The sequence below is a fragment of the Ceratotherium simum genome, chromosome X, assembly GCF_057802395.1.
Source record: "Ceratotherium simum simum isolate JZ-2026a chromosome X, ASM5780239v1, whole genome shotgun sequence".
NCBI classification, from domain to species: domain Eukaryota; kingdom Metazoa; phylum Chordata; class Mammalia; order Perissodactyla; family Rhinocerotidae; genus Ceratotherium; species Ceratotherium simum.
The window spans coordinates 72,460,125-72,486,058 of record NC_141940.1 but is presented as its reverse complement, the minus strand read 5'-3'; the positions used below and the strand labels follow the sequence as shown (position 1 = coordinate 72,486,058).

At 42.5% G+C, this 25,934-nt stretch overlaps 1 protein-coding gene across 6 annotated transcripts in view; it reads right to left on the bottom strand.

Annotated features, from left to right (window-relative positions):
* Positions 1–5,963: 5,963 nt before the first annotated feature.
* The window catches only part of HDAC8 (histone deacetylase 8), a 236,281-nt gene continuing 216,310 nt past the window's right edge, over positions 5,964–25,934 (bottom strand). For 3 of the 6 annotated variants that reach the window (XM_087426794.1, XM_087426790.1, XM_004439829.3), the window contains one exon: positions 5,964–6,528. In XM_087426794.1, coding sequence (XP_087282920.1) covers positions 6,520–6,528 — 9 coding nt within the window. In that variant the 3' untranslated portion in view covers positions 5,964–6,519. Of the gene's footprint in view, positions 6,529–13,543; positions 13,834–25,934 lie in introns of those variants that run through there. The other 3 variants (XM_087426793.1, XM_087426789.1, XM_087426788.1) reach the window with 2 other exon arrangements.

Genomic DNA, 25,934 nt, shown 5'->3' with positions numbered 1-25,934 from the left:
AAATGAGAAAATTCTGAATGTTCAGCATTGGGGGACAGGTTAAACAAATTTTGGAGCATCCACATAATGTGACCACTTTAAGGGATCAGGTGAGCTATACTTTTGTATGTCTGAAATATGTCGTAATAAAAGATGAATAAGGTAGTTCTTTGTGGATTGATATGGAAAGCTGTCCATGGCGTATAACGAAATGAGAAAAATCAGGTTACCAAACAGTATGATTTTATTTATGTAAAGTCAAATGGTCTTATATGCATAATGCCAGCTCCATGGGGAGAGGGATTGTTGTCTGTTTTGTCCACAGATGTAACCACAGTGCCTGGCACATTGCATGGTACATAGTAGGTGCTCAAGAAATATTTATGGAATAAATTTTAAAAAGTCTGGAAAGATAAACACCAAATTGTTAATAGTGGTTATTGCTGAAGTGTAGGGTTATGAGGGAACGATTATCTGCATTGTTTGAATGTTTTTACTTCAAGCATATATTGCAAAAAAAATAAAAGTATTTCCATTACATACACACACACACACCCACACTCACACCCACACACATTCTCTCTCTCACCAAGTGGTAAGAAGAAAGGCACTGGGGGCAGAGGGAGGAACGTGCTAGGACTCTGTCTGAGGTAAACAGAGGCTTCTCATAGGCAGCAACTTTGGCACCAAGCCTCAGCAGGCTCATTTCTGTTGTCCCAGCAGCTAGAGCCATCTTTTTAAGATGTAAATCTGATCAGGTCACTCTTGCTTAAAACTCTTTGATAGCCCCCTTACCTGTAGGATCAAGTCTAGCCTCCTCTACCTGGCACAGGAGGCCTTTTATGATCTGGCTCCTGCTATTTTACTTCCTGTCACTCACTAATATGTATCTCAACTTTTTATTATGGAAATTTAAAAACACACAAAGGCAGAGAGAGTAGTATATTCAACCTGCATGTGTCCATCAAACCAACTTCAACAATGATCAACATTTTTCAAATTTTGTTTCATTTATCTCCACCCACCACCCGCTGCCACACACACATACAATTTTCCCCTTCCAGAGAATTTTAAAATAAACTCCAGACATATTATTTCACCTGTAAATACTTCACATTGTGTCTCTAACAGATGAGTACTTAAATAAATATATAACTACCATGCTGCTATCGTACTTAACAAAATTATCAATAATTTTTAACATCACCTAATCCATGTCCAAATTTCCCCTATTGTCTTAAAAATCTCTTTTTACAGTTGGTTTGCTTGAACACTGCCTAATATTCCGTGTTCTGGCAACACTGAACTGCTTGTCACTTCCCTAAATTTCATGTGCCTTTGCCTGGAATGCCTGCCTCTGACACCCAGCCCAGGATCAGCTTGAGTGCCATTGCCTGCTTGAAGCCTTCATGATCCCTCCAGCCTAGATTGCCTGTCTGCCCCTCCTCTGTGTCCCATAATACCCAGGATATAAGGCACTGCTCTGTCTTAGTACACGGTTCCGCCATTACATAGGTATGTATTGAGGATTACAGGTGCCAGGTACCATGCCAGGCACTGGGGATACAGCAATGAAACTGCCAAAGTTCCCACCCTCCTAGAGTGTGTGTGTGTGTAGGAATAAATAAAAAATGATTAAGATAATGATAAATGGTATAAAAATAAATGGTATTTTGAAATAGAGAGGGCAGGGAGGCTACTTTAGATGGGGTGGCCAGGGTATTTTACTGAGGTAGTGACGATGTGGCTGAGAATGAATGAGAAGGATCCAGTTTGGGGAGGATCTGGGCATTCCAGGCAGAAGGACTAGCATGTGCAGAGACCCTGAGGTGAGGGGCCTCAGTCTTAGAAGCCTCTATTTATGTCTGTCTTTACCTCTACATCTGTAGATCTCATCCTTTTGGGGATCATAAAAACCCCTTTGAGTGTTGAGAATTTGGTAATAGCTATTGCTCCTTGCCCCAGAAGAATGTACAAATGCACAGTCACACGAATTTGCATACTACTTCCCTAACTCCTGAAGCCAGGGACCCTCAGGAAGATTCCCTGCCCAGACTGGGTTCCCATTTAGGATAGGAATAGTGTCTAATACTGCTTTCTAGTATGTACTCCACTATGTGCTTCCCTTCATTATCTCTTTGATACTTTGACAGCACCCCCCCCACCGCCACCATGAGGTAGGTACAGATATTATCCCCATTTGATAGATGAGGAGACTAAGGCTAAGAGAGAGTGAGTTCCTTGGCCAATGTCACATAGCTAGTGAGTGACAGGGAGGGGACGTAAACCTAGGCAGTCTGAGGCCCAGGTGCATACGTTGCACACATGCTAAGGCACTGCTGGGCAGCTTGGGGCCCAGCACTGAGCAGGAGGTCTGGGGACCTGTCCTTGGCAAAAACAGGGGAGCAGGAGCTGCTGGAGCTTTCTCTGTAGGGGCTTAGAGATGTGAAGACCTGCTCTTTCTAGATGGCTGTTTGCTTTCCTTCTTTCTCTTCCTCCTCCTTGTCCTCTTCTTCTTCCTTTTTTGTTGAATGACAATATTTGATTTTCTTATAAAATCTTTCTGCCTTAGATAGAGTCTTTTAAATATAGAATTGGAAATATACTGCTCTGTCTGTGACAGCTCACAATGAATGCAGCAGAGGCAGATCCACCTCCCCAAAGGTGGGATTTTTTTCAAAAAAATTTATTTATTTACTTTTTTTGGACCAGGTAAGACATTCACATGGTTCAAAAATCAAAAGGTACAGAAAAGAACATAGTCCCCCTCACTCCCCTGCCACCTGCCACCTGGTTCCCCTTGCTGGAGGCAACTGAGGTGCCCCAGTTCCTTGTATATCTTTCCAAAGATGTTTTATGCAAATATAGGCATATCCAATATATACATATTATTTTTTTAAATGGTTATTTTCTTAACCCTTGAGTTGCAGACACAGCCTAAACTTCTCTCTGGCCCCTGTGCGTGCCTCAGAGATAGTGGAGGCCAGCGGATCTCCTGGGAGCACTGTTTCCCTCAGATGTTGGCCTTTCCAGGCCTCGTTTTCATGGCAGGCCCTCTTGTACACAATGCTTTAGACTCTTTTCAAAGTCCTTCCATCTGTGATAATTCAAGCACTCACAATAGCCCAAGAAGTGCAAGAATTATTCACCTCACTTTACACTAAGGAAACAGACTCAGAAAGGTCGAGTAACTTGCCGAAAAGCACACAATTAATGTTGTCGTTGTATGGTCAGGGCCCAGGAGCAGCGTGGCTTGGTCCAGCTTGGACTTTGGAAGCAATAAGTTGTTTACTCCACAGTCATAGTTTAAAAATATTTTAGTGGTGCTAGGTGTGGGGCAGTGGAAAAAGTAAGGGAACTTGCAGTTCCAGCTGGGCTTGCCTCCTGGCTCTGCCACTTACAACTGGGCAACTTATTTCACAGTTCGTAGCCTTGCTTTCCTAATCTATGAAGTGGGGATGACAATACCTGCCCAGCAGGGTGGATAGTGACATGCTATAAATGAAAGCAATTTGTAAAATGGGGCATATTCCAATGCTTGCTTTGCATCATTATTATGGTTATTATGGCTAGTCCTTGCAGGTACAAAGGCAGCCGTTTCCTGAAGGGAAGGCAGGCTCACACTGGGTACAAAGTTGCCCCACCCTAAAGCCACCTTAGCTAAAAAGACCCTCTCCAACCCAATGAATTGTTAATCAGGAGCCCTCAGCCTGACCGGTCTTCCTTGCCAGCTCAGAACCTCCTGCGTGGTTAGAACAGCCCCAGGGCCTGAGGACAAACTCTTCCTCAGTGGGTGTCTTGAATTTACTTTGATCTGTAACTTCCCTGCAGACCAATTCTTCTTTTTTTTTTAAGTTTATTTATTTTTCATATTATAAAACTAGAACATGCTTACTACACAAAATCTGGAAAATATTGAAAAGTAGGAAGAACAAAAATAAATTAAACCATTCTTATCTCTTCCTCCTTCACAGAAGCCCACCTCAGTTAATATTTGGATATATCTCTTTCAGTCTTTTTTTCCCCTAGGGGCTTATGATAATTCTTAGCAGAGCAATTTTTTTTCTACAGCTTTATTGAGGTATAATTAATTGATATACCAAGAGCTGCACATACTTAATGTGTACAAGTTGATGAGTTTAGACTGAGCAGATCAACTCTTAATCTGTCTTGCTTGTTTTGTGAATGCCATGCCTAATAGTTTTTAAAATTATTCCTAGTTCTATCTATCTAATTTCAACAAGAATTAAATGAAAAGTCATCCTGAAGGCCACTGAGGTGCTGCCCTCTCTCAGGAACAGGCCTGGCCTCTGGGAGGCCCAGCAGTGGGTCAGCTCCCCAGCCTGCTCTGGGGCTCAGACGACAGTGCCAGCCGTGGTGAGGAGAAGGTGGCACGGGCTGCCCAGTGGGAAAAGGCTCCTTCTCACTCAGGTCCATTCCCCTTGAATGGAAAATGGGGCACTAGTATTCACCACTTTACCACTTGGTTGCCTCTGGGGCTGAGGCCCTCACAGGAATTTGGGTGATGACTTTATGGGTGGGTCCCCTAGAAAGGACTGGGATAGGGGAGCCGAAACCAGACTAAGCAAGCTTTTGAGATGACAAACCTTGGCGGGTGGTCTCTTGCAGGCTGGGGATTCAGAGTTCCCATTTGCCTTCTTTGGCCTCCTCCTGCCCACAACTGCCTCATTTCAGTGCCTCCCCCCTCTTCCATTTTTTATTATCCCCCCTTTTTTTTGGTATAAGTAAGACTGCCCTTAAGCCGAGAGTGTATAATTAGAATAGTGGGCATTTGAAGTGACTGATATTCCTAGCCAACCAGGCGCCCTGCTGCTGCTTAATAAAAGCTTGGCTATTACCATCTCGGGACACGTTCAAGGCTTTTTCCACTCCCTTCTGCGGAATGCCCACCCCCCCACCCCCCAGGCCTGGGAAAATACAACTCACCCAGAAGGCCCAGCTCAAATATCACCCCCTTTGAAATGTTCTGCGATGCCGCCCACCTGGGGCGAGTTGCTCTCTCCTCAGTGCTCCCGCAGCTCTGGATTCATGTGGGTAACCGAGGGCGAAACATGTTGGAATCTGGTTCTTTCCCTCCTCCTTTGCTTTGTCTGGAAGTTCCTAGACAGCCAGGATGGGGCCGGGTCTGTGTCTCCCATCCCAGTCCCAGTAGTTGAAGAAGCGTCATAAATATTTGGTGAATCAAATTACAAAATCATGATGTTTGGCTGTCCCTTCTGCTTCCTCATCTCTCATTACCCCAATCCCCATTTTATGGCAAGAGAAGGCCATCTTGCCTTCTCCTCCGAGGTTACAGTAACACCAATGCATCACAACTGTATCCCATTTTCATCAAGTGTGCTGTCTACACTGGACACGGAAGTATCCTCGTTATCCATCAAAATGCCCCTCTTAGATCTGACATGCCACCTGCCCCTTCCATCCCTGAGCCGCTCCCCAGGCAAGGATAGTTCCTCCCTGGGTGCCAGCAAGACCCACGCCACGGTTGCAGCATCTGTATTCCCGTAAGCCCAGGACAGGCTCCAGCACAGAACAGAGCTTGGCCTTCTGTTCCCAGGACTCAGTGGGGACATAATAGTTCCTCAGTGGGGTCCAGCACTCAGAGTCAGCCTCCAAGGCTGGGCCAGAGCGGAACATGGAAGCAGCAGGGTTATTCTTTTTTTTTTATGATTTTATTTTATTTTATTTTTTCCCCCAAAGCCCCAGTAGATAGTTGTATGTCATAGCTGCACATCCTTCTAGTTGCTGTACGTGGGACGCGGCCTCAGCATGGCCGGAGAAGCAGTGTGTCAGTGCGCGCCCGGGATCCGAACCCGGGCCGTCAGCAGTGGAGCGCGTGCACTTAACCACTAAGCCATGGGGCCGGCCCTAGCAGGGTTATTCTTGATACTTCAATGAGAGGAAATGTGTCAGAACTGTGTGTGTTGTCAGTGGCACGTTACAATGACAATGGGACAAAGAGGTAGGTTTTCAAAGATTTTACTAAAAAACAAAATAGATCCATAATTCTAAAAACAACACAGGTGGACTTCTCCCCACCTCCCAGTCTGCTGACCAGGCCCCCTCCCCCAAGGCTGTCCCTGGATGGTAGTGAGGCCCAAACCCTGCCTCTCAGATCCCCCTGCCCCACAAACTGGTGACGGAAGCTCCACGCTTTCCTCCGGCTTCTGTCTACCTCCTTTAAGAAAATAAAAATCCCCCCTCCCCAACTCACTTAAAAATAATTTTCATAGATTAAAAACGGCATTTATATGTTTTTTAAAAATAAACACTTTAAATGTTGGCAATCTCCCTCTTCCCCTAGGCCTAGCTGAGGCCTCTGGGGTGCCTGCCTGCCTCACCCCAGGAGGCCAGCTGCCACTTGGTGCCCCTTGGAAATTTTCAGGAAGTAATTTCTTCCAAATTTCCCCTGCAGTCACAAATTCCACACACTGCTCGCATAAACACGCTGTCTTCATTACAGGCACTGCTCCTCGGCTCTGGAAACCTGATCTCTTTTTGTCAACTAGACCACATGCTTCAGATTCCCTGCAAACAGGAGAGAAAACAAAATTCAAATTCAGGTAACATATGTGAATTATACTTCAAGAAAGCTGTTAAAAAAAAAGCACTTGCAGGGCCGGCCTGGTGGCGCAAGTGGTTAGGTGCGCGTGCTCCGCTGTGGCAGCCTGGATCCCGGGCGTGCACCGATGCACCACTTGTCGAGCCATGCTGTGGCGGTGTCCCATATAAAGTGGAGGAAGATGGGCGTGGATTTAGCCCAAGGCCAGTCTTCCTCAGCAAAAAAAAAAAAAAAAAAGAAAGAAAGAAAGAAAGAGGAGGATTGGCAGATGTTAGCTCAGGGCTGATCTTCCTCACACACACACACAAAAAGCACTTGCATTTTGGGGCTTGTTGTCTTGCTGCTCTTGGGAACCCTGAGACCCCAACATATGAACAAGCCCAGGCCAGCCTGCTGGATGGTGAGAAAACATGTCCCCGTTACCCCAGCAACCACCAGTCACTCACCAGGCATGCGACTGGGGCCTTTGACAGCCAGCTGACTGCAGTGCTGGGTGAACCAGCTAAAACCAGCAGAAGAACTGCCCAGCTGAGCCTAGCCCAACTGCTGATCCACGAGTCATGAGTTAAACAAATGGTTGTTTTAAGTCACAAACACACACACACACTCTCACACACACAAATTCAGGCAACACTTTTCAGAGTTCACACTTCACTAACTGCATTAAATCTTCCCCCACCCTCAACCTTTCTTCCCCCATTAGCAGGGTACCGCCTTCCTAAGCATTTTCTCTTGTGAGTACCTGTGAAATATGAATTGAGGGCTTTCCCCTGCCCTCAGGCCTAAGAGTCTTTGAGGGAAAAGCAGTCACTTGAACTACAGCAGTGGGCTCTAGGAATGAAAGTTTGCTCACTTGGTCCCTCCGCAGCCTTCTCCTGCCCCACTTCCCCAAGCAGAAACACTGGGCTCCAAACCCTACTGACTACCTCCCCCTTGAAACAGGAAGAATGCTTCATGAGGCAGGGACCTGAGCTGTCTTACTTTTGGTTGATCTCCAAAGACTAGCACAGTGCCTCACACATAGTAGGTGCTCAATAAATGGCTGAATGGATGAATGGAGAAAGGAAAGAAGGAAAGAAAAAACAAATCAGCACCCACTTGCCTATCTAGTTTTATTTTTAATTTTTAAATTAACATACAATAAACTCGACTTTTTCTGTATGTGCAGTTCTATGCTTTTTAACACATGTATAGATTTCTGACACAGAACAGTCCCATTACCCTCCCAAATCCCCTGTGCTATCCTTTTGCAGTCACATCCTCCCCTCCCCCTCTTACCACCTGGCAACCACCGACCTCCATCACTATAAGTGTTGCCTTTTTGAGAATGTCATATAAATGGAATCAAACAGTATATAACCTTTTAAGACTGGCTTCTTTCATACAGCATAATGCCTTTGAGTTTCATGCAAATTTTAGCTGTATCAATAGTTCATTCCTTGTTTTTTTTCCTGAGGAAGATTCGTCCTGAGCTAACATCCGTGCCAATCTCCCTCTATTTTGTACGTGGGTCACCACCACAGCATGGCCACCACCGAGTGGTGTAGATCCGCGCCTGGGAACTGAACCCGGGCCGCCGAAGCGGAGCGTGCCGAACTTAACCACTAGGCCACAGGGCCGGCCACGGTTACTTAGCTTTTTAATTTTAAAATTATTATAGATTTATAGAAAGTTGCAAAAAAACAAAAACAAAAACAAAACAAGAAGTACTGAGAAATATCCTTAACAAGTTTCTCCAAGTGGCATCATCTTACATAATTATTGTTCAATATCAAAACCACAAAATCGACATTGGTACAATTCACAGACCATCTTCAGATTTCACCAGTTTTACATGCATTCATTTGTGTGTGTAAGTGTATTGTTCTATGCAATTTTATCACGTGTAGATTCATGTAACCCCCACCACAAGAAGATACAGAACTATTCCATCACCACCCCTCATGCTACCTTGTTACAGTAACTCTCCTCCCCATCCTTAAGCCCTGACAACCATTAATCTGGTCTCCAGCACCACAATTTTGTCATTTTGAGAATGTGATATAAATGGACTCATACAGTATATAACTTCTTGAGATTGACTTTTTTCACTCCATACTGCCCTAAGATCCATCCAAGTTGTAGCGTGCATTAAGTTTTTTCCTGTTTATTGCAGAGTAGTGTTCCTTGGTATGGACATAGCACAGTTTGTTTAACCATTCACCTGTTGAAGGACATCTGGGTTGCTGCCAGTTTTTGGCTATTACACATAAAGCTGCTATGAACATTCATGTACAAGTTTTTATGTGCACATAGTTTTCATTTCTCTGGGATAAATGTCCGAGATCACAATTGCTGGGTCATATGGTAGTTGCATGTTTAGTTTTAGATGAAACTGCCAAACTGTTTTCCAGAGTGGCCATACCATTTTGTATTCCCACCAGCAATGCATGAGGGATCCAGTTTCTCAGCATTCTTATCAGCATTTGATGGTGTCACTAGCTTTTTATTTTGGCCATTCTACTGAGTGTGTAGGGATCCCTCCTTGTGGTCTCAATTTGCATTTTCCTAATGGCTAATGATGTTGAACATCTTTTCATGTGCTTATTTGCTGTCTGTATATCCTCTTCATGTCTTTTGCTAATTAGATTTCTTTTTACTGTTGAGTTCGGAGAGTTCTTTATATATTCTAGATACAAATCTGTTGTTGGATATATGATTTGCAAATATTTTATCTCAGTATGTAACTTGTCTTTTCATTCTCTTAACTCTTGCAAAGCAAAAGTTAATTTTTTGGATCATGCTTTTGGTGTTTTAAGCCCCTAAGCTCACAATCTCTGGATAATCTTTGATTCTTCATCTCTTAGTTCAAGTCCCTTCCACATCTTATGAGTTGCCAATCCTGACCTCAAGACGTCTTTCAAATCTGTCCTTTCCTTTCTGTTCCACTGCCTCCACCTTAGTCACATCTCCTCTCATCACTCAGGTCACTGCAATAGCCTCTTAACTGGTGCTTCCACTTCTGGAGCTGTCCCCCACACAATCGCTAGCTGTGATCACACGCCTCCCCTGCTCCAAAAAAACTTGAGCACCTCCTGACTACCTATGAACGAAGTCTGACACCTTAGCTTAAACATGCCCATCCACACTTTGCTATCTCCAGGCGGGCCTTTGCTAGTGTTGTCATCTCTGCTGAGGAAAACCAACAGGGGATCCTGGTGTGAAGCTAGAGTCTTTCCATCTGTAAGTATAGCCTGAGCTTGATGAATGAGTCAATGAATGGGGGAACAAAATCCCATGTCCAAGTGTTCCCACGACACACGTTCACAGAAAGGAAAGGTGGGTACTGTATTCTCTGCTGCTCTGTCTCACTCTCCAGTTACATTTGGAGGCAATTAAGAAAAACAACAGAAATAATTCCCACCAAAAGTTGGTGATGAGCAATATTGAGTTTGGGTAACAATAAAAATGTAAGCTTAAATAATGCCCATTGTTTGCCCCTCACATCTAACTTTTTTAGCAGTGGGCGGCAGCCTGAGAAAATTCTAAAGGCCAGCATGGTCTGGGGCCTGGGAGACAGAGTACAGACCAGAGGGGGCAAACTCAAATGCCTATAGAGGCCAAGAATGTATTGTATGTGAGTCAAGCAGACTGGGGGGTGGGGGTGGGGGGTAGGAGGGGCAAGACATATGGAGCCCTCTTGATTCTTTTTTCTTTTCCTACTTTGAATCATGACATGAGTATAAGAAATAGTTTTCTTTTTTCTTAACTCTATTACAAAAGAAAACAAAACCAAAACAGTGTGATATGATAAATGGCAAGTCACACTTGGCCTCGAGTAGAAGGTACAACAGGGAATGGTGAACAAATAGGAAGGTACATGCTCACAAATGGGTCAGCGGCTACTCAGCTCCAGCCATTCACTACTGTACGGGAATGCGGGCCTGGTGTGACTAGATCTTTCCATTTTCCAAGAGAAGTCAGAAATTCACATTTTTATACAAAGTTTCCACACTGTTAAACACAGACAACTGATTTAAATTTTTAAAAAATATTGTGTGGGACATTGATATGTGAGGCCAAACAAAACAATTTTGGAGGCAAGATGTGGCTCACAGGTTCCCAGTTTGTGATCTCTGCGTTATCTCTGAGACAGTTCTAACTTACACCTCATGGCACCCCATTTCACTCTCAAAATCCTGGTTTGGACAACAAATTATATCATCACCCTACCTCTAATGTACAAGGAGGACTGAATTGGGACTCAGGAGGCCTGGGTTCTATTGATTCACTGACTGACTCATCTGTTCATCCACTTATTCAATAAACATTTATGGAATGTCTGTTCTTTGCCAGGTACTAGGTGCTGGTGAGCACTCTCTTTAGTCTTTCTTTTTTTCATCAATAGATTTTATTTTTAGAGCAATTTTAGGTTTAAAGAAAAACTGAGCAGAAAGTATAGAGAGCTCTCGTACCCCCCAACCCCCCACTTCCACCTCAGCAGGCAGTTTCCCCTTTTATTAATATCTTGCATTGGTGTGGTACATTTGTTACAGCTGATGCACGAATAGTGATACTTTATTATTAAGTAAAGTCCATAGTTTACATGAGGGTTCACTCTTGGTGCTGCACATTCTATGGGTTTTGACAAATGTATAGTGTTATGTGTCCACCATTACAGTATCATACAGAATAGTTTCACTGCCTTAAAAATCCTGTGCTCCACCTATTCATCCCTCCCTTCCTTCCCCGAAAGCCCTGGCAACCACTGATCCTTTTACTGTCTCAATAGTTTTGCCTTTTCCAGAATGTCATATGGTTGGAATCATACAGTATGGAGCCTTTTCAGACTGGCTTACTTACTTAGCAATACCCATTCAAGTTTCCTCCACATCTTTTTGGAGCTTGATAGCTCATTTCTTTTTAGCACTTAAAAATATTCCACTGTCTGGATGTACCATACTTTATTTATCCATTCACCCACTGAAGGACATCTTGGTTGCTTCCAAGTTTTGGCAATTATGAACAAAGCTGCTATAAACATTCATGTGTACGTTTTTGTATGGACATGAGTTTTCAACTTATTTGAGTAAATAGCAAGGAGCACAATTGCTGGATCGTATGTTAAAACTATGTTTAGCTTTGGAAGAAACTGCCAAACTGTCTTCCAAAGTGGCTGTACCATTTTGCATTCCCTCCAGCAATGAACAAGAGTTCCTGTTGCTCCATATCTTGACTAGCTTTTGGTGTTGTCAGTGTTTTGGTTTTAGCTATTCTAATAGGTATGCAGTGGTAACTCATTGTTTTATTTGGCAATTCCTTAGTGACATGACAGTGAGTATATTTTCATACACTTACTTGCCATCTGTATATCTTCTTTGGTAAGGTGTCTGTTAAGGTCTTTGGCCCGTTTTTTAATTGGCTTGTTTGTTTTCTTATTGTTGAGTTTTAAGAGTTTTTTGTATATTTTGGATATCAGTCCTTTATTGGATATGTGTTTTGCAAATATTTTTCCCAGTCTGTGGCTTGTCTTTTATTCTTTAATCTTTAGTCTTTCTAATGTAGAGCAGCATTGTCCAGTAGAACTTTCTGGGATGATGGAGATGTTCTATATCTATGTTGCCCAATAGGGTAGGCACTAATTACATGTGGCTATTGAGTACTTGAAATGCGCCTAGGGTAAGTGAGGAACTGAATTTTAAATTTTATTTAATTTTAATTAACTTAAATGTAAATGGCCACATGTGGCTAGCGGTGACTGTCCTGGACAGTGCAGATATAGAACAGTTCCCTTGTGCTTTTTTTTCCTTCATGACATTGACTAGGGGTCATCCGAATTTCCTCCTTCATTTACAACCTCCCTTTCAATCCATTAGTAAGTCTTATCAACTCTACTCCCACAATATATTCCAAATCCACCCACTGCCCTCCATCCATCATTGCTATAACTTTACTGCAAACCACTGTCACCCCTTGCATGGATGACGCTAATAGCCTCAAAATTGGTCTCCTTGCTTCCATCCTCGTCCCCTACAACCTATTCTCTACATAATAGCCAGAGTATTTTGTTAAAACTTAGGTCAGACCACATCACTCCTATGCTCAAAACCCTCTATGTTTTCCAGTCACACCTAGAATAAAATACAAACTACTTAGCTACGAAGCCCTGCAGGGTCTGGCCCTTGTCTCCTGTCTCCTAACACTACCCTCCTTGTTCACTCTGTTTTAGCCACATGGGGTTTCTTTGTTTTGCTGGAACACACAAGTCATTTTTCCCTCTTTGGGCTTCCACCTTCTTCGTACTTGCTATTACTTCCACCTGGAATGCTCTGTCCCTGGATATTCCCGTGACTCTTCTCATCATTAAGGTCTCAATTCAAAAGTCACCTCTGAGAGGGCTTATGACCACCCAATCTAAGTGGCCACCCCCCAGTCACTCATTTTCCACCACACCCTCCTGTTTTATTTTCCTCCGTGCACTGAGCACACTGAGAACATCGTGTGTGTCTATTTGTTTGTTGTCCATCTCCCCTCACAAGCTCTGTGAGGCAGGGACCTGGTCTGTCTTGGTCATCACTCTATTGTTAGCACCCTCCACAAGGCCTGGCACATAATAGGTCCTCAATAAATATTCATGGGAGGCATGAACATCTGTGGAGCTACAGGGCAGCTGATAAAGCATTTTCCCATTCAGTTCACAGAGGCTTAGAGCACGGTCATTGCTCTTAAGGCCCTTATAGACGTGGTTGAGGTGCCAACATACACTTACAAAAGGTGCATCCCTGCCACCAGGCTAGGTGGCAAATGAGTTCTGAAGACAGCATCATAGCAGTTTGGAGGAATGCTTGGGTTGACCCCAGAACCCTTGGAGGCTGAGAGGCACCATAAAGGAACAGAAAAGTGAATTTAGGACTGTTGAAAATGGTTTCCAAAATTTCCATCATATGAGTACTCTTTTAAGGAATGTTGTCATATCTACTTAACATCTGTATTAATAGTAACAATATTTTTTTTATATCAACTCACTTTATGTCTTTGTGTCACTTCAAATTGTCTCTCATACATAGGTACATGAAGCACATTTTGGGAAAAGTCATTGTAGGGATTGCTCTTGGACAGCTGGTGTCCGGGCTGCCCTGCTGCCACCAGCCTCTGGTATCTGAGAATCTTGGATGTTGCACACTCTCTTTCCCACCATCCAGCTCCCTCAGCCCAATCTGGTCCGCGTCTCTGTCCATTCATTTCACAAGCCTTTCCTGAAGTTGACGATGGGGTAGGCCCTGTGCTGGGTGCTGGGATCACAGAGGAGAACAAGACACAGTTCTTGCCTTCAAGGATCTCTCAATCTGATGAGGAAGGCATATATGGAGACAAACACATCACAGTTCATAGCAACAAGGCAATAAATACCAGTCTGTACAGACCGCTGAGAGCATACAAAGAGAGGGCATGGAAGGCTTCACAGGAGGTGGCATCTTGAAGGGCAAAGGGGGAGAGAATGTTCCAGGCAGCCGGAACAGAGTAGGATGTATAACGTCAACTGCAAAGTTTTTGTGGCCAGAGTACAGGATGAGGGTCAGAGAGGTGGGGCAAAGAGGCTGGAGGGATGGCCAGAGGCCAGATCATCAAGGGCCTAAAACCACGGTCTTATCCTAGAGGCTATAGGAGCCTCTGAATGACTTTAAGATGGGGAGGAGGCCCATCTAGTGTGATCTAAGGCTAGAGTAAGTTTCCCAGGTGCTGCCCCATCAAGACCAGGCTTGAGGGTCTTTCTACCTGGGAACAATGGCAGAACAAAGAATTTCTATGAAGCCTTGGACATGTGCTGATATGGATGGCTGATTTAACTTTTAGCTCTTAATTGTCAACTGTATTGCTTACCTTGGAATGTAGATCCCTCCTGTCATCAGGAAGCCTTTCAATGACAATTAAGTATAACCACCAATTACCACTTATCTGCCTCTGACCTGAATTAGAACCTGAGGCTGTGGTTTAATCCCACCAGGCTTCTGCATTTACAGGATATCAGCATTTAAAGGCTATTACCCTGATGGTTAGGGTGCTCTGGTCTTAGTTTGCAAGAGACTACTGCAGTCTCAAATGGAATCGAAGCAATTTCTAAAATAGCCTATGATTCATTTTTTCTCCCCTCCTGTGCCTAAATCTGCTGGCTCCATGTGGAGGGATAGGGACAAGTAACTGTAGAGGTGACATCACAGGAGTGGGCTGCTTGCCTGCCAGCCAGCCAGTCTGCGGAGCTCGGCCTGGAGTGGTCTATCCGCTGGGCTGGGCCACGTCTCCCAGCCGTTTTGGAGTCACCAGGTTCTTTGGTCCATACGATTTCTCCACATTTCTTTTTCAGACAAAAATTCTGGGCTGGGAAATCCAGGATAATGGGAATAGCAGCAGTAGGAAGAATAATACAGCCTTACATCTGTATAATGCTTTAGAGTTGTGAAAGCCATTTCCTTCATTTTGCTCCACCCAAACACTAGTGGGAAATGGAAGCTGGGATTTTAGGCCTGACCTGGAGACAAACTCTTGCTCTCTTGCACAAAGGAGCTAAATGCTAACATTCCCTATTCACCTCAAGGTACATCATGATTAGGCCTTGGATGCCACCAGAACGTCAGAGAGACTCCTTTCAGCTTCTAGGTGCTTCCTGGAAGATAAATTCTCCAATTACCTGGCAGGCACAATCTATTAACCATGCCATCCTGATTGAGCCAGCAAGTGGTGCCCGTCTCAGCACTGCCAACTCCTCCTGCACACCCTGGTTTGTAGTCCCAATGGCCCCAAAGACCTCTACTAGAGCCAAAGGCATGGCCTCTAACTGTGGAGCCCTGAAGGTAGGGTGTGTCATGAACATCTGGAAGTGTCAACAGCTGCCAGAGTAGCTCAAGGGCCTGTGAAAGGAAAAACCGCAATTGGAGTCCCATCACTGCGGATGCTGAAGTGAAGGGCCACGGAGCCCAGCAGTGAACAGCTGAGGAGCGGGGTGGAGGGATTCTTTCCTTGGAAGAGCCATAAAAATAGTTCTGCAGTGGTCTTATTTTGCTCTGTGATCTTCCAGCACCTGGTCCCAGCATAGCTCGATGTCCCCAGTGCGCTACTGCTACACTCAGCACGAGGAGTCTCCCAGCCTCGCTCCCCTCCCCTGATCCTCCCCAGCATCATGACCGCTAGGCTGGAAGCCAAAGGGGTAGCATACTCTTGCTTGGCCCTCTTGGTTTTAGATTTCAGTGTCACTTGTGTGTGTGCATGTGTGTGGCAGGGGTGGGGGATGATGATAGAAGCAGTGAGCCACAGATGCTCAGCAGTATTGCAAGAGGGGCAGGTGCTCCTTCTGTTGCTGCTGCCGTAGCTGCCGCTGCCACCACCACATGAATTCAGAATGACCCAGCGTAAGACCATAGGTGCTGGTCAGTGCCATGAAAACGTCATCTTTGTAAACCAAGACGCTGCACTCAGGCAATTCTATGTGTTGGAAACCTTGGCGGGGTATAAAAGCGACCCTTTTGAAAGTTGAATCTGTAAACCTATATGTGGAAAGTGACTGGCAGAAGAGAACTTCATCACCTCCAAAGCAGAGAGGTCTCCCAGCACTTGTTTTCCAGTTCACGGGGGATATGTGTGCCTAAGAAAATAGATTAAGGATCACCGCCTCAGCCTGTGTTAGAGATGTGAATAAAAATCTCGGCTTGGGACTGCCTCCTCTCTGGTTGACTGATTTTTCAATTGATTTGTATTTATTAGCTAATGAAATTAAAGTTGTAAAAATGATAACAGAAACACAATAAATCTCTCCCACAACTGGCTGTTTCTATGTCACTATGGTGCATTCCTCACTTTGATTACTTCAAAGTCTATTATTTTGTTCTCAATTATTCTGTTTTTCTGGCACTGGAGAAAATCAATTTGTTTTATTTTCTCTTATTCATGCACTCAATTATGCTTTTCGGGCACATTTAATCACTTTGATGTTTCCATTTTATGGCCCGTCTCTAGGCACTTCAGCTGCATTGCTGCCAACGGGCAAGCAGGGCTAATTTGCATGTCACAATAGACTTGACATTCTAACTCAATTTAGAAATCTTGAGGAAATCTCCCTCCAAAATACGCTTGGAACTGCAAGGAGGCAGAAGGATGTAGGTAAACCAGGAGCCTATAAAGAAGCTTTCCTTTCTCAAAACACTGAGAGCCCTTTGGTGGCCTGACTATGGCTTAGGGATGTCCCTGTCCAGGTACAGCAAAGGAGTCCACGGGATGGGATGTCTGCAGAGCTTCCTCTGGAATTTTGTGGTGAGAATTCTGCAAAGGTTGCCCCTCGGTGGCAAGGCCAGGGAGGCTGGACCTGCTTACTCTGGCATAAAACACCCCTCAGCACTGCTGGATTTGGCGGCTGTGCTAAAGACAGCACCTGAATCTCAGTTGGTTAAAGGGCCTCTGGGTCGACTGACAGAATTGTCAACAGTTAGGCATTCCAGAACCCTGAGTGGTTTACCTTATTTTTTCTAATAAGTTCCAACCTCCCTTTTGGCCCTTGATTATTTTAGAGCTCAAGGCTGGAGGGGAATAAGCGATATAATTGCTTTAGGCATGTAGTACTTTGGGCAAACAGAAAAAAAAATGCTTAATTAAACACATTAGAGGCCTCCAACTGTTCTTCAAAAGTTCTTGGTTTGTTGTATGCAACAACCAGCAGCTCCACCAGGCAGAAGGAAAATTCCATACTTCCTCTTCTAAACTGTGGGTATGATATTCAGTTTCTCACGTGGAATTCCAGCTCCCTCACTTGTTTGCTGTGTGATCTTTTATTTTTTTGTTTATTGCGGTAACATTGGTTTATAACATTGTATAAATTTCAGGTGTACATCATTATACTTCTATTTCCGCATGGATTACATCATGTTCTCATGTTCACCACCCAAATACTAATTACAATCCATCACAACATACATGTGCCTAATCATCCCTTTTGCCCTCCTCCCTCCCCCCTTCCCCTCTGGTAACCACCAGTCCAATCTCTGTCTCTATGTGTTTGTTGTTGTCATTATCTATTACTTAAAGAGTGACATCATACGGTATATGACCTTCTCCCTCTGACTTATTTCACTTTGCATAATACCCTCAATGTCCATCCATGTTGTCACAAATGGCTGGATTTCATCATTTCTTATGGCTGAGTAGTATTCCTTTGTGTATGTATACCACATCTTCTTTATCCATTCATCCCTTGATGGGCACTTAGGTTGCTTCCAAGTCTTGGCTATTGTGAATAATGCTGCAATGAACACAGGGGTGCATGCATCTTTATACATTGGTATTTCCACATTCTTTGGATAAATACCCAGCAGTGGAATAGCTGGATCGTATGGTAGTTCTATCCTTAACTTTTTGAGGAATCTCCATACTGTTTTCCATAGTGGCTGCACCAGTTTGCACTCCCACCAGCAGTGTATGAGAGTTCCCTTCCCTCCACATCCTCTCCAACACTTGTTGTTTCCTGTCTTGTTAATTATAGCCATTCTGACAGGTGTGAAGTGATATCTCATTGTAGTTTTGATTTGCATTTCCCTGATAGTTAATGATGTTGAACATCTTTTCATGTGCCTGTTGGCCATCTGTATATCTTCTTTGGAGAAATGTCTGTTCAGGTCTTTTGCCCATTTTTTAATTGGGTTGTTAGATTTTTTTGTTGTTGAGATGCATGAGTTCTTTATATAGTTTGGAGATTAACCCCTTATCAGATGTATGGTTTGCAAATATCTTCTTCCAATTGTTAAGTTGTCTTTTCGTTTTGTTGATGGTTTCCTTTGCTGTGCAAAAGCTTTTTAGTTTGATGTAGTCCCATTTGTTTATTTTTTTCTATTGTTTCTCTTGCCTAGTCAGACATGGTGCTTGCTATGTGATCTTGTACAAGCTAATCAATCTCCCTAAGCCTCAGTTCTCTCATCTGTTAAATGGGGCTAATAACATTATCTACCTCAGAGACAGATTTGCTTCCCAAACTTCAATACTGTCTAGATTTTCACCATATTCACATACCACTTATGTGGAAACCTCTCTTACACAGACTCTTTTTTTCCTTAACTTAACCTCATGCTAAGCAATGATATCTATGAAATCAAAGAGTTTGATGTGATAGTTATAATTTTTTCTAATACACATTAAAACATATACATTAAACACCCCAAATCCATTTTTGTCTCGGGGTCTTTGATTCTGCTCTTCCCTTCTTCTAGAATGTTCTTCACCCCAATTTTTGCAAAACTCCTTCCCTTACTTCATTAAGCTCTATTTCCAAATATCACTTCCTTAGGGAGGCCTTTACTGACCATCCTATCTAAAACAGCACCCCCACCGAATTTATCAGTAACTAACATTAAATATTTATTTATTTGCTTATTGTCTATCTTCCCCACTAGAATGTAAGCTCTATGATGGGCAAGGCCTTTACCTGTCCTATTTACATCTCTATCGCCAGTGCCTAGAATAGTGCCTGGCACATATTAACACAAAATACATGCTTGCTGAATCAATGAAACATGAAAATAAAAATTTAGCCCAGCAGTAACCAGGACCCCCTTCCACCCCACCAAGGTAGCATCAGAGAAGGCAGAGTAGGGAGCTAGGACTTTCATCCCTGCTCAATGGTAAGGAGGCCCACCCACCAGTGTGTTGGAAGAGGCCACATGGGGAGCAGTAACAAGGTGCCACTCCTGTTCCTGGCCAGGGTGGTATCAGTGAAGGTCTAGTAGGGAACCTGAATTTCCATGCCTGCCCAGCAGTAATGAGGTTCCCCTCTTCTGCACAGGCTGTCAATGGCAGCTGAGTGGGGAATGTAGACTTTTACCTTCACCTGGAGGTAATGGGGTGGTGTCCCCCTCCCTTGCCAGCATAGTGTCAGAGGAAGCCTACTAAAGCAGAAGATTTAAATAAGATGCAGCGTTTCATAAAAGTATCTAAAGTGTTCAGGATACAATAGAAAATCACTCATACCAAGCACAGGAAACTCGCAACTTGAATAAGAAAAAGACAATCAACAGATGCCAACTAGAGATGACACAGATGTTGGAAATATCTGGCAAGGGGTTTAAAGTAGTCATCATAAAAATACTTTAATGAGCAATTGTGAAAATGCTTGAAACAAATGAAAAAATAAAGTCTCAGTAAAGAAACAGAAGAAATCAGGGAGGAAAAATAAAGAGGAAGATTGGCAACAGATGTTAGCCCAGGGTGAATCTTCCCTTGCAAAAAAAAAGAAACAGAAGAAATAAAGAAAAACTAAATGGAAATTTTAGAACTGAAAAATACAGTAAGTGAAATAAAAAACTCAACAGATGGGCTCAACAGTAGAATGGAGGGGCCAGAGGAAGAGTCAGTAAACTGGAATACAGAACAATAGAAATTACCCAATTTAAACAAAAAAAAATTAGTCTGAAAAAATGAGCAGAACCTCAGGGACCACATGGGACTATGATAAAAGATCTAACATTCATGTCACCAAAGTCCCAGAGGGAGAGGAGAAAGGGGGTGGGACTGAAAAAGTATTTGAAGAAATAATGGCTAAAGATTTCTCAAATTTGGCAAAAGACATAAACCTACAGATTCAAGAAGGTGTCTGAACTCTAAACCAGATAAACCTGAAGAAATTCACACCAAGCCTCATCATAATCAAATTTCTGAAAACTAAAGAAAAAGAAAATCTGGAAAGCAGCAAAACAGAAACAAAGCCTTACCTATAAGGGAAAGATGATTCAAATGACAGTGGTTTTCTCATCAAACACCATGGAGGCCAGAAGGAGGTGGTACAACATTTTTCAGGTGCTGAAAGAAAATAACTGCCAATCCAGAATTCTGTATCCAGTGAAAATATCCTTCAGGAATGAAGGAGAAATAAAGATATTCTCAGAGGAAGGAAAACAGAATTTGTTGCCACCAGACCTACCCTAGAAGAATAGCTAAAGGAAGTTTTTTAAATGGAAAAGAAATGATAGAAGAAGGAATATTGGAACATAGGAAGGAAGAAAGAACAATGAAAAGAGTAAAAATATGAATATAATAGATTTTTATTCTCTGGGGTTTTCTAAATTATGTTTGATTATTGAAGCAAAAATTATAACACTGTCTGATGTAGTTCTAAATATATGTAGAGGAAATATTTAAGACAATTATAAATGGTGGAGTGGAAAGGGACTTAAAAGTAGGTAAGATTTCTACACTTCACTCAAACTGATAAAATGTTGACACCAGTAGACTGTGATATGTATAATATAATATATATCCAGAGCAACCACTAAAAAGCCTATACAAAGAGATACAATCAAAACCACTACAGATGAATCAAAAGGGAATTTGAACAAAGGTATAAGTCACCAGCAGTAAAGGAGGAAGAAGAAAACAGAGAAACAAAGAACAGAAGGAAAAAAGAGAAAACAACAAATAAAATAGCAGATTTAATCTCTACCATATCAAAATTATATTGAATGTAAATGATCTAAAGACACCAATTAAAAGACAAAGATTGGCAGAGTGGCTAAAAAAATGACCCAACTATATGCTGTCTATAAGAAACTCACTTCAAATATGATGTAAGTAGGTTGCAAGTAAAAGGATAGAATAATATATGCCATGCAAATATTAATCAAAAGAAAGTAGGAGTGGCTATTATGATATCAGATAAAGTAGATTTCAGAGCAAAGAAAATTACCAGGGACAGAGAGGGATGTCACATAATCCTAAAAGGGCCAATCTACCAAGAAGATATAGCAATCCTAAATGTGTATGCACCAAACAACAGAGCTTTAGAATACATGAAGCAAAAACTGATAGAGCTACAAGGAGAAATTGATAGATCCACAATTAGAATTGGAGACTTCAACACCCCCCCTCAGCAATTGGTAATAGAACAACCAGACAGAAAATGAGCAAGGATATAGTACTCAATAATGCTATCAATCAATAGGATCTAATTGACGTCAATAGAACACTCCATCAGGGGCCGGCCCTGTGGCTTGGTGGTTAAGTGCGCGCGCTGCGATGCTGGTGGCCTGGGTTCGGATCCCGGGTGCGCATCGAGGCACCACTTCTCCGTTCATCCTGAGGCCGAGTCCCACATACAGCAACTAGAAGGATGTGCAGCTACGACATACAACTATCCACTGGGGCTTTGGGGGGAAAAAATAAAATAAATAAAATCTTTAAAAAAAAAAAAAATAGAACACTCCATCAAATAACAGCAAGTACTCACAGAACATACAGTAAGATAGACCACATACTAGACCATAAAACAAAGCTCAACAAATTGAGAAGAATTGAAATTATACAGAGCATGTTTTCTGACCACAATGGTATCAAAGTAGAAATGAAAAAAATCTCCTGAAAAAGACATCTCCAGGCCCAGATGGTCTTACTGGAGAATTCTACTAAGAAGGAGAATTAACACCAATTCTACACTATCTCTTGCAGAAAACAGAAGAGGAGGGAACACTTCTGAACTCATTTTACAAGGCCAGTCCTTGTCCTGATACTGAAAGCAGATGATGACAGTACAAAAAATGAAACTACAGACTAATATCCCTCATGAATATAGATGCAAAATCCTCAACAAAATATTAGCAAATAGAATTCAGCAATATATATAAAAATTATACACCATGACCAAGTGGGGTTTATTCCAGGTATATAAAGGTGGTTCAATATTTGAAAATCAATCAATGTAACCTACCATACTAAAAGGCTAAAGAAAAACTACATATATATCAGTATTAGTATCAACTGATGCAGAAACAGCATTTAACAAAATTCAACACCCATTTCTGAAAAAAACTCTCAGAAAACTAGGAATATGGAGAGGTACTGCCTCAATTTGATAAGGAAAATCTATAAAAACCTATAGCTAACATCATACTTAATGGTGAAAGACTGAATGTTTTCCCTCTGTTTTGGAACGAGGCAAGGATGTCTGCTCTCACCACTCTTATTTAACATAATACTGGAAGTCTAAGCCAGTGCAATGAGGCAAGAAAAGGAAACAAAAAAACATACAGATTGGAAAGAAATAAAACTGTCTCTATTTGCAGATGAATGGTGATTTATGTAGGAGATCCTAAGGAATCTACAAGAAAACACCTAGAACTAATAAACTAGTTCAGCAAGGTCACAGAATATAAGCGCAATATATAACAATTGTATTTCTATATACTAGCAATGAACACATGGAAACTAAAATGAAAAATACAATAACTCAAAAAAAGAAAAACTTAGGTATGAAACCTGTTCAGGATCTGCATGCTGAAAATTATAAAGTGTTGATGAAGGAAATAAAAGAATATCTAAATAAATGGAAAGGCATACCATGTTCATGGATTAGAAGACTCAGCATAATAAAGATGTCAGTTCTCCTCAAATTGATATACAGGTTTAACACAATTCCTAACAAAATCACATCGAGATTTTTTGTAGATATAGACAAGACTATTCTAAAGCTTATATGTAAATGCAAAGAAACTAGCATAGCAAATCAATTTGGAAAAAGAAGAAAGTAAGAGGAATCACTTTCTCTGACTTTAAGGTTTATTATATAGCTACAGTAATCAAGACTGTGAGGAAGAACATATACACAGATTAATGGAGCAGAAGAGAAAACCCAGAAAGACTGAGACTGAGACAGTTGCCTTGGATGGAGGGAATGAGAATTTTGGAAAGGGAGGTGGTCGTAGGGAGGACCTTTCTGCCCTTCTACTAGACAGGAGAGGCTTTACATCGTTAGTCAGGGGAGGATCTGCTTTTCAAGACAAATGGAAGCACTCTAGAGTTACTAGAGCACCTAAGAAAGGAAACAGTACCTGAGACATTTAAAATACTCACTCTTCAGTCCCTTATTTTTCCAGCTGTGTGCAGGTGCAGTGACCAGATTCCATAAACCAAAAATCTGGACATAAGGTCTGATATAAGATTATTGTCTTCTTCTCAAAAAAAACCCAAACATGTATTACTTTTTTCTGGCTATAAAAGCAATACACATTCATGGTAGAAATGTTGAAAAATATAGAAAAAGAATAAAGAAGAAATAAAAAATTACCCATAATTCCAATCCTACCACCAAAGATAACTATTGTTAGCATTTTTGGTGTATTTCCTTCTAGTGTTTTTCTGTGCATACCCACACACACACATATATTTACACACACGTATATTTACAAAATTGAGATTATATGGTATTAAATAATTTTGTATCTTGTTTTTATCACTTAACATTGTTATCATGAGCATATTCTCACGTCATCAAATTATCTTTAAAAATTTCTTTTTAATTGACTGCAACAAATTCTTCCATGTAGATGTACTGAGATAGCGTATCATACCTCAAATTCAACATATCAAAACAGAACACATCAAGTATATGTTTCTATAAAACTGCCCCCCCCCCCAATGGCTCCCCATCCCAGTTGGTATCCAGGCTGGAAACCTCAGGGTCCTCTTTACTTCTTCCTCTCTCCTTGATCCCCTATAAATGACCTACGTCCAAGTGCTGTTGATACTCTCTTCCTAACAGCTCTCAGCCTTCAGGAGGAATAGGAGAGGGAGTATCCTACCACCACTGCTCTAGTCCAGGCCCTTGCAGGCTCACTCTTGGAATAACGCCATGATCCATCCAAATATCACGGCATCATATCATGTTCTAATTCCAGAACCTAGAATGACTCCCACTATATTGTATCCGATATGGACTACTCAGCCTGAAATTCAAGGGAACCTGCAATCTGCCCCTGGCCCCTCTCCCATCTGAGTTGCCCTTGCTTATGAGCACTTCTCCATTCCTACTTATTCAAATCCTCTCAGCCTTCTGAAAGCAGTCACCCTAAAGTCTTATTCTCCTGCTTCTTCTACATAGCATCAGCCCTTATTATATCCTGACGTGTCTAAGGGGGTTAGTTTTGTCTCCTCACCTAGACTTCTCAGCTGTTTATCAGAAGCAGGGACCACATCTTAAACTTCTCTTATATCTCCCATGGCACCAAGCACATGGGAGGTTCCAAAAAATTGATTGACTTAGCTGGGCTTTCAAGTGGAGACACAATAATACTTCTTTTTTTTTTTAAAGATTTTATTTATTTATTTTTCCCCCAAAGCCCCAGTACATAGCTGTCTGTCATAGCTGCACATCCCTCCAGTTGCTGCACGTGGGACGCGGCCTCAGCATGGCTGGAGGAGCGGTGCCTCGGCGCGCACCCGGGATCCGAACCCGGGCCGCCGGCAGCGGAGCGCACGCACTCAACCGCTAAGCCACGGGGCCGGCCCCCAATAATACTTCTTAAAATTAACCTGGTTGAGAATCTCACTTTGGGAGATATTGTAGGGTGGGAAGGGTTTACTAGGGGCAATTGGAAAAAGTAGACAGGGGATGATGAGTAGACTTGACTGAGCAATACTGTTAAGGAGAGGAGGGGCACCAGGCCTGGATTCAAACCCTGAGGTCACCACTTACTTGTTACATGACTACAGGTTGTTACACTAACTCTTCGGGCACCAGTTTCCTACCTCATATAGTAATTGTGAGGATTAAATGAGATCATGTATGTAAGGAATCCAGCACATGGTGTTGCATAGTAGGTTTTCAATAATGGTAGTTCCCACCTCTCAGATTTAGGTAGATATTTCAAGTCTTCATAAGTAATCTGCCAAGTGGTTTGTTAAAACCACTGCCTAAGTTACTGTAACTTTGGGGAGCAGCCTCCATTTTTATTTTAGAATTTATAAAATTTTTAGCATGATATCTTTATAACTTACCTTTCTGTTTAACAACAACAACAACCTTTCCAATTCTTACACTCTTCAGTGAAGTAAGAAAGAGAGGCTCCAAAGTCCTCCCAAGAAGCCCTAAAGCAAATGGTCAATCTGTCTTGGGACCAACCCTGCCTTTCAATTTATCCTTATGGCTTCTCAGGAAGCAAGAGAAGGTGTGGAGGTAAGCTGAGTTTCCATGGTGCAGAGTCCCACCCAGGCAGGAGCACCGCTTCAAGCTTGGGGCTCCAGCAGGCCTTGGACATGCCCAGACCTGACACCCCAATTGCTAGTCCCTAGAAGAATGTCAATCCCAGACTTCAGGCTGCCAGAGGAGGTGATGCTTGCACCCAACACCAGGGTTCTCCTGAGAATATTACCAGTAGATGTGCAAATGGTCTCAGCTTGGGGCTGTGGAGCTGTAAATAGCAGACTGGGGCTGGTGATCACAGAATACTTCAGGCAGCAGGAGCTGAGTGAGTTGGCTTCTTCCACCTTCTGTCCTCCTTTTTCACTTCTCTACTCAGCTCAGAATGGAGCTAGAAGCTTTAATCACAGCATGGTGGGGTGATAAGGGTGTGGCAGGGGTGGGGATTAAGGAGAA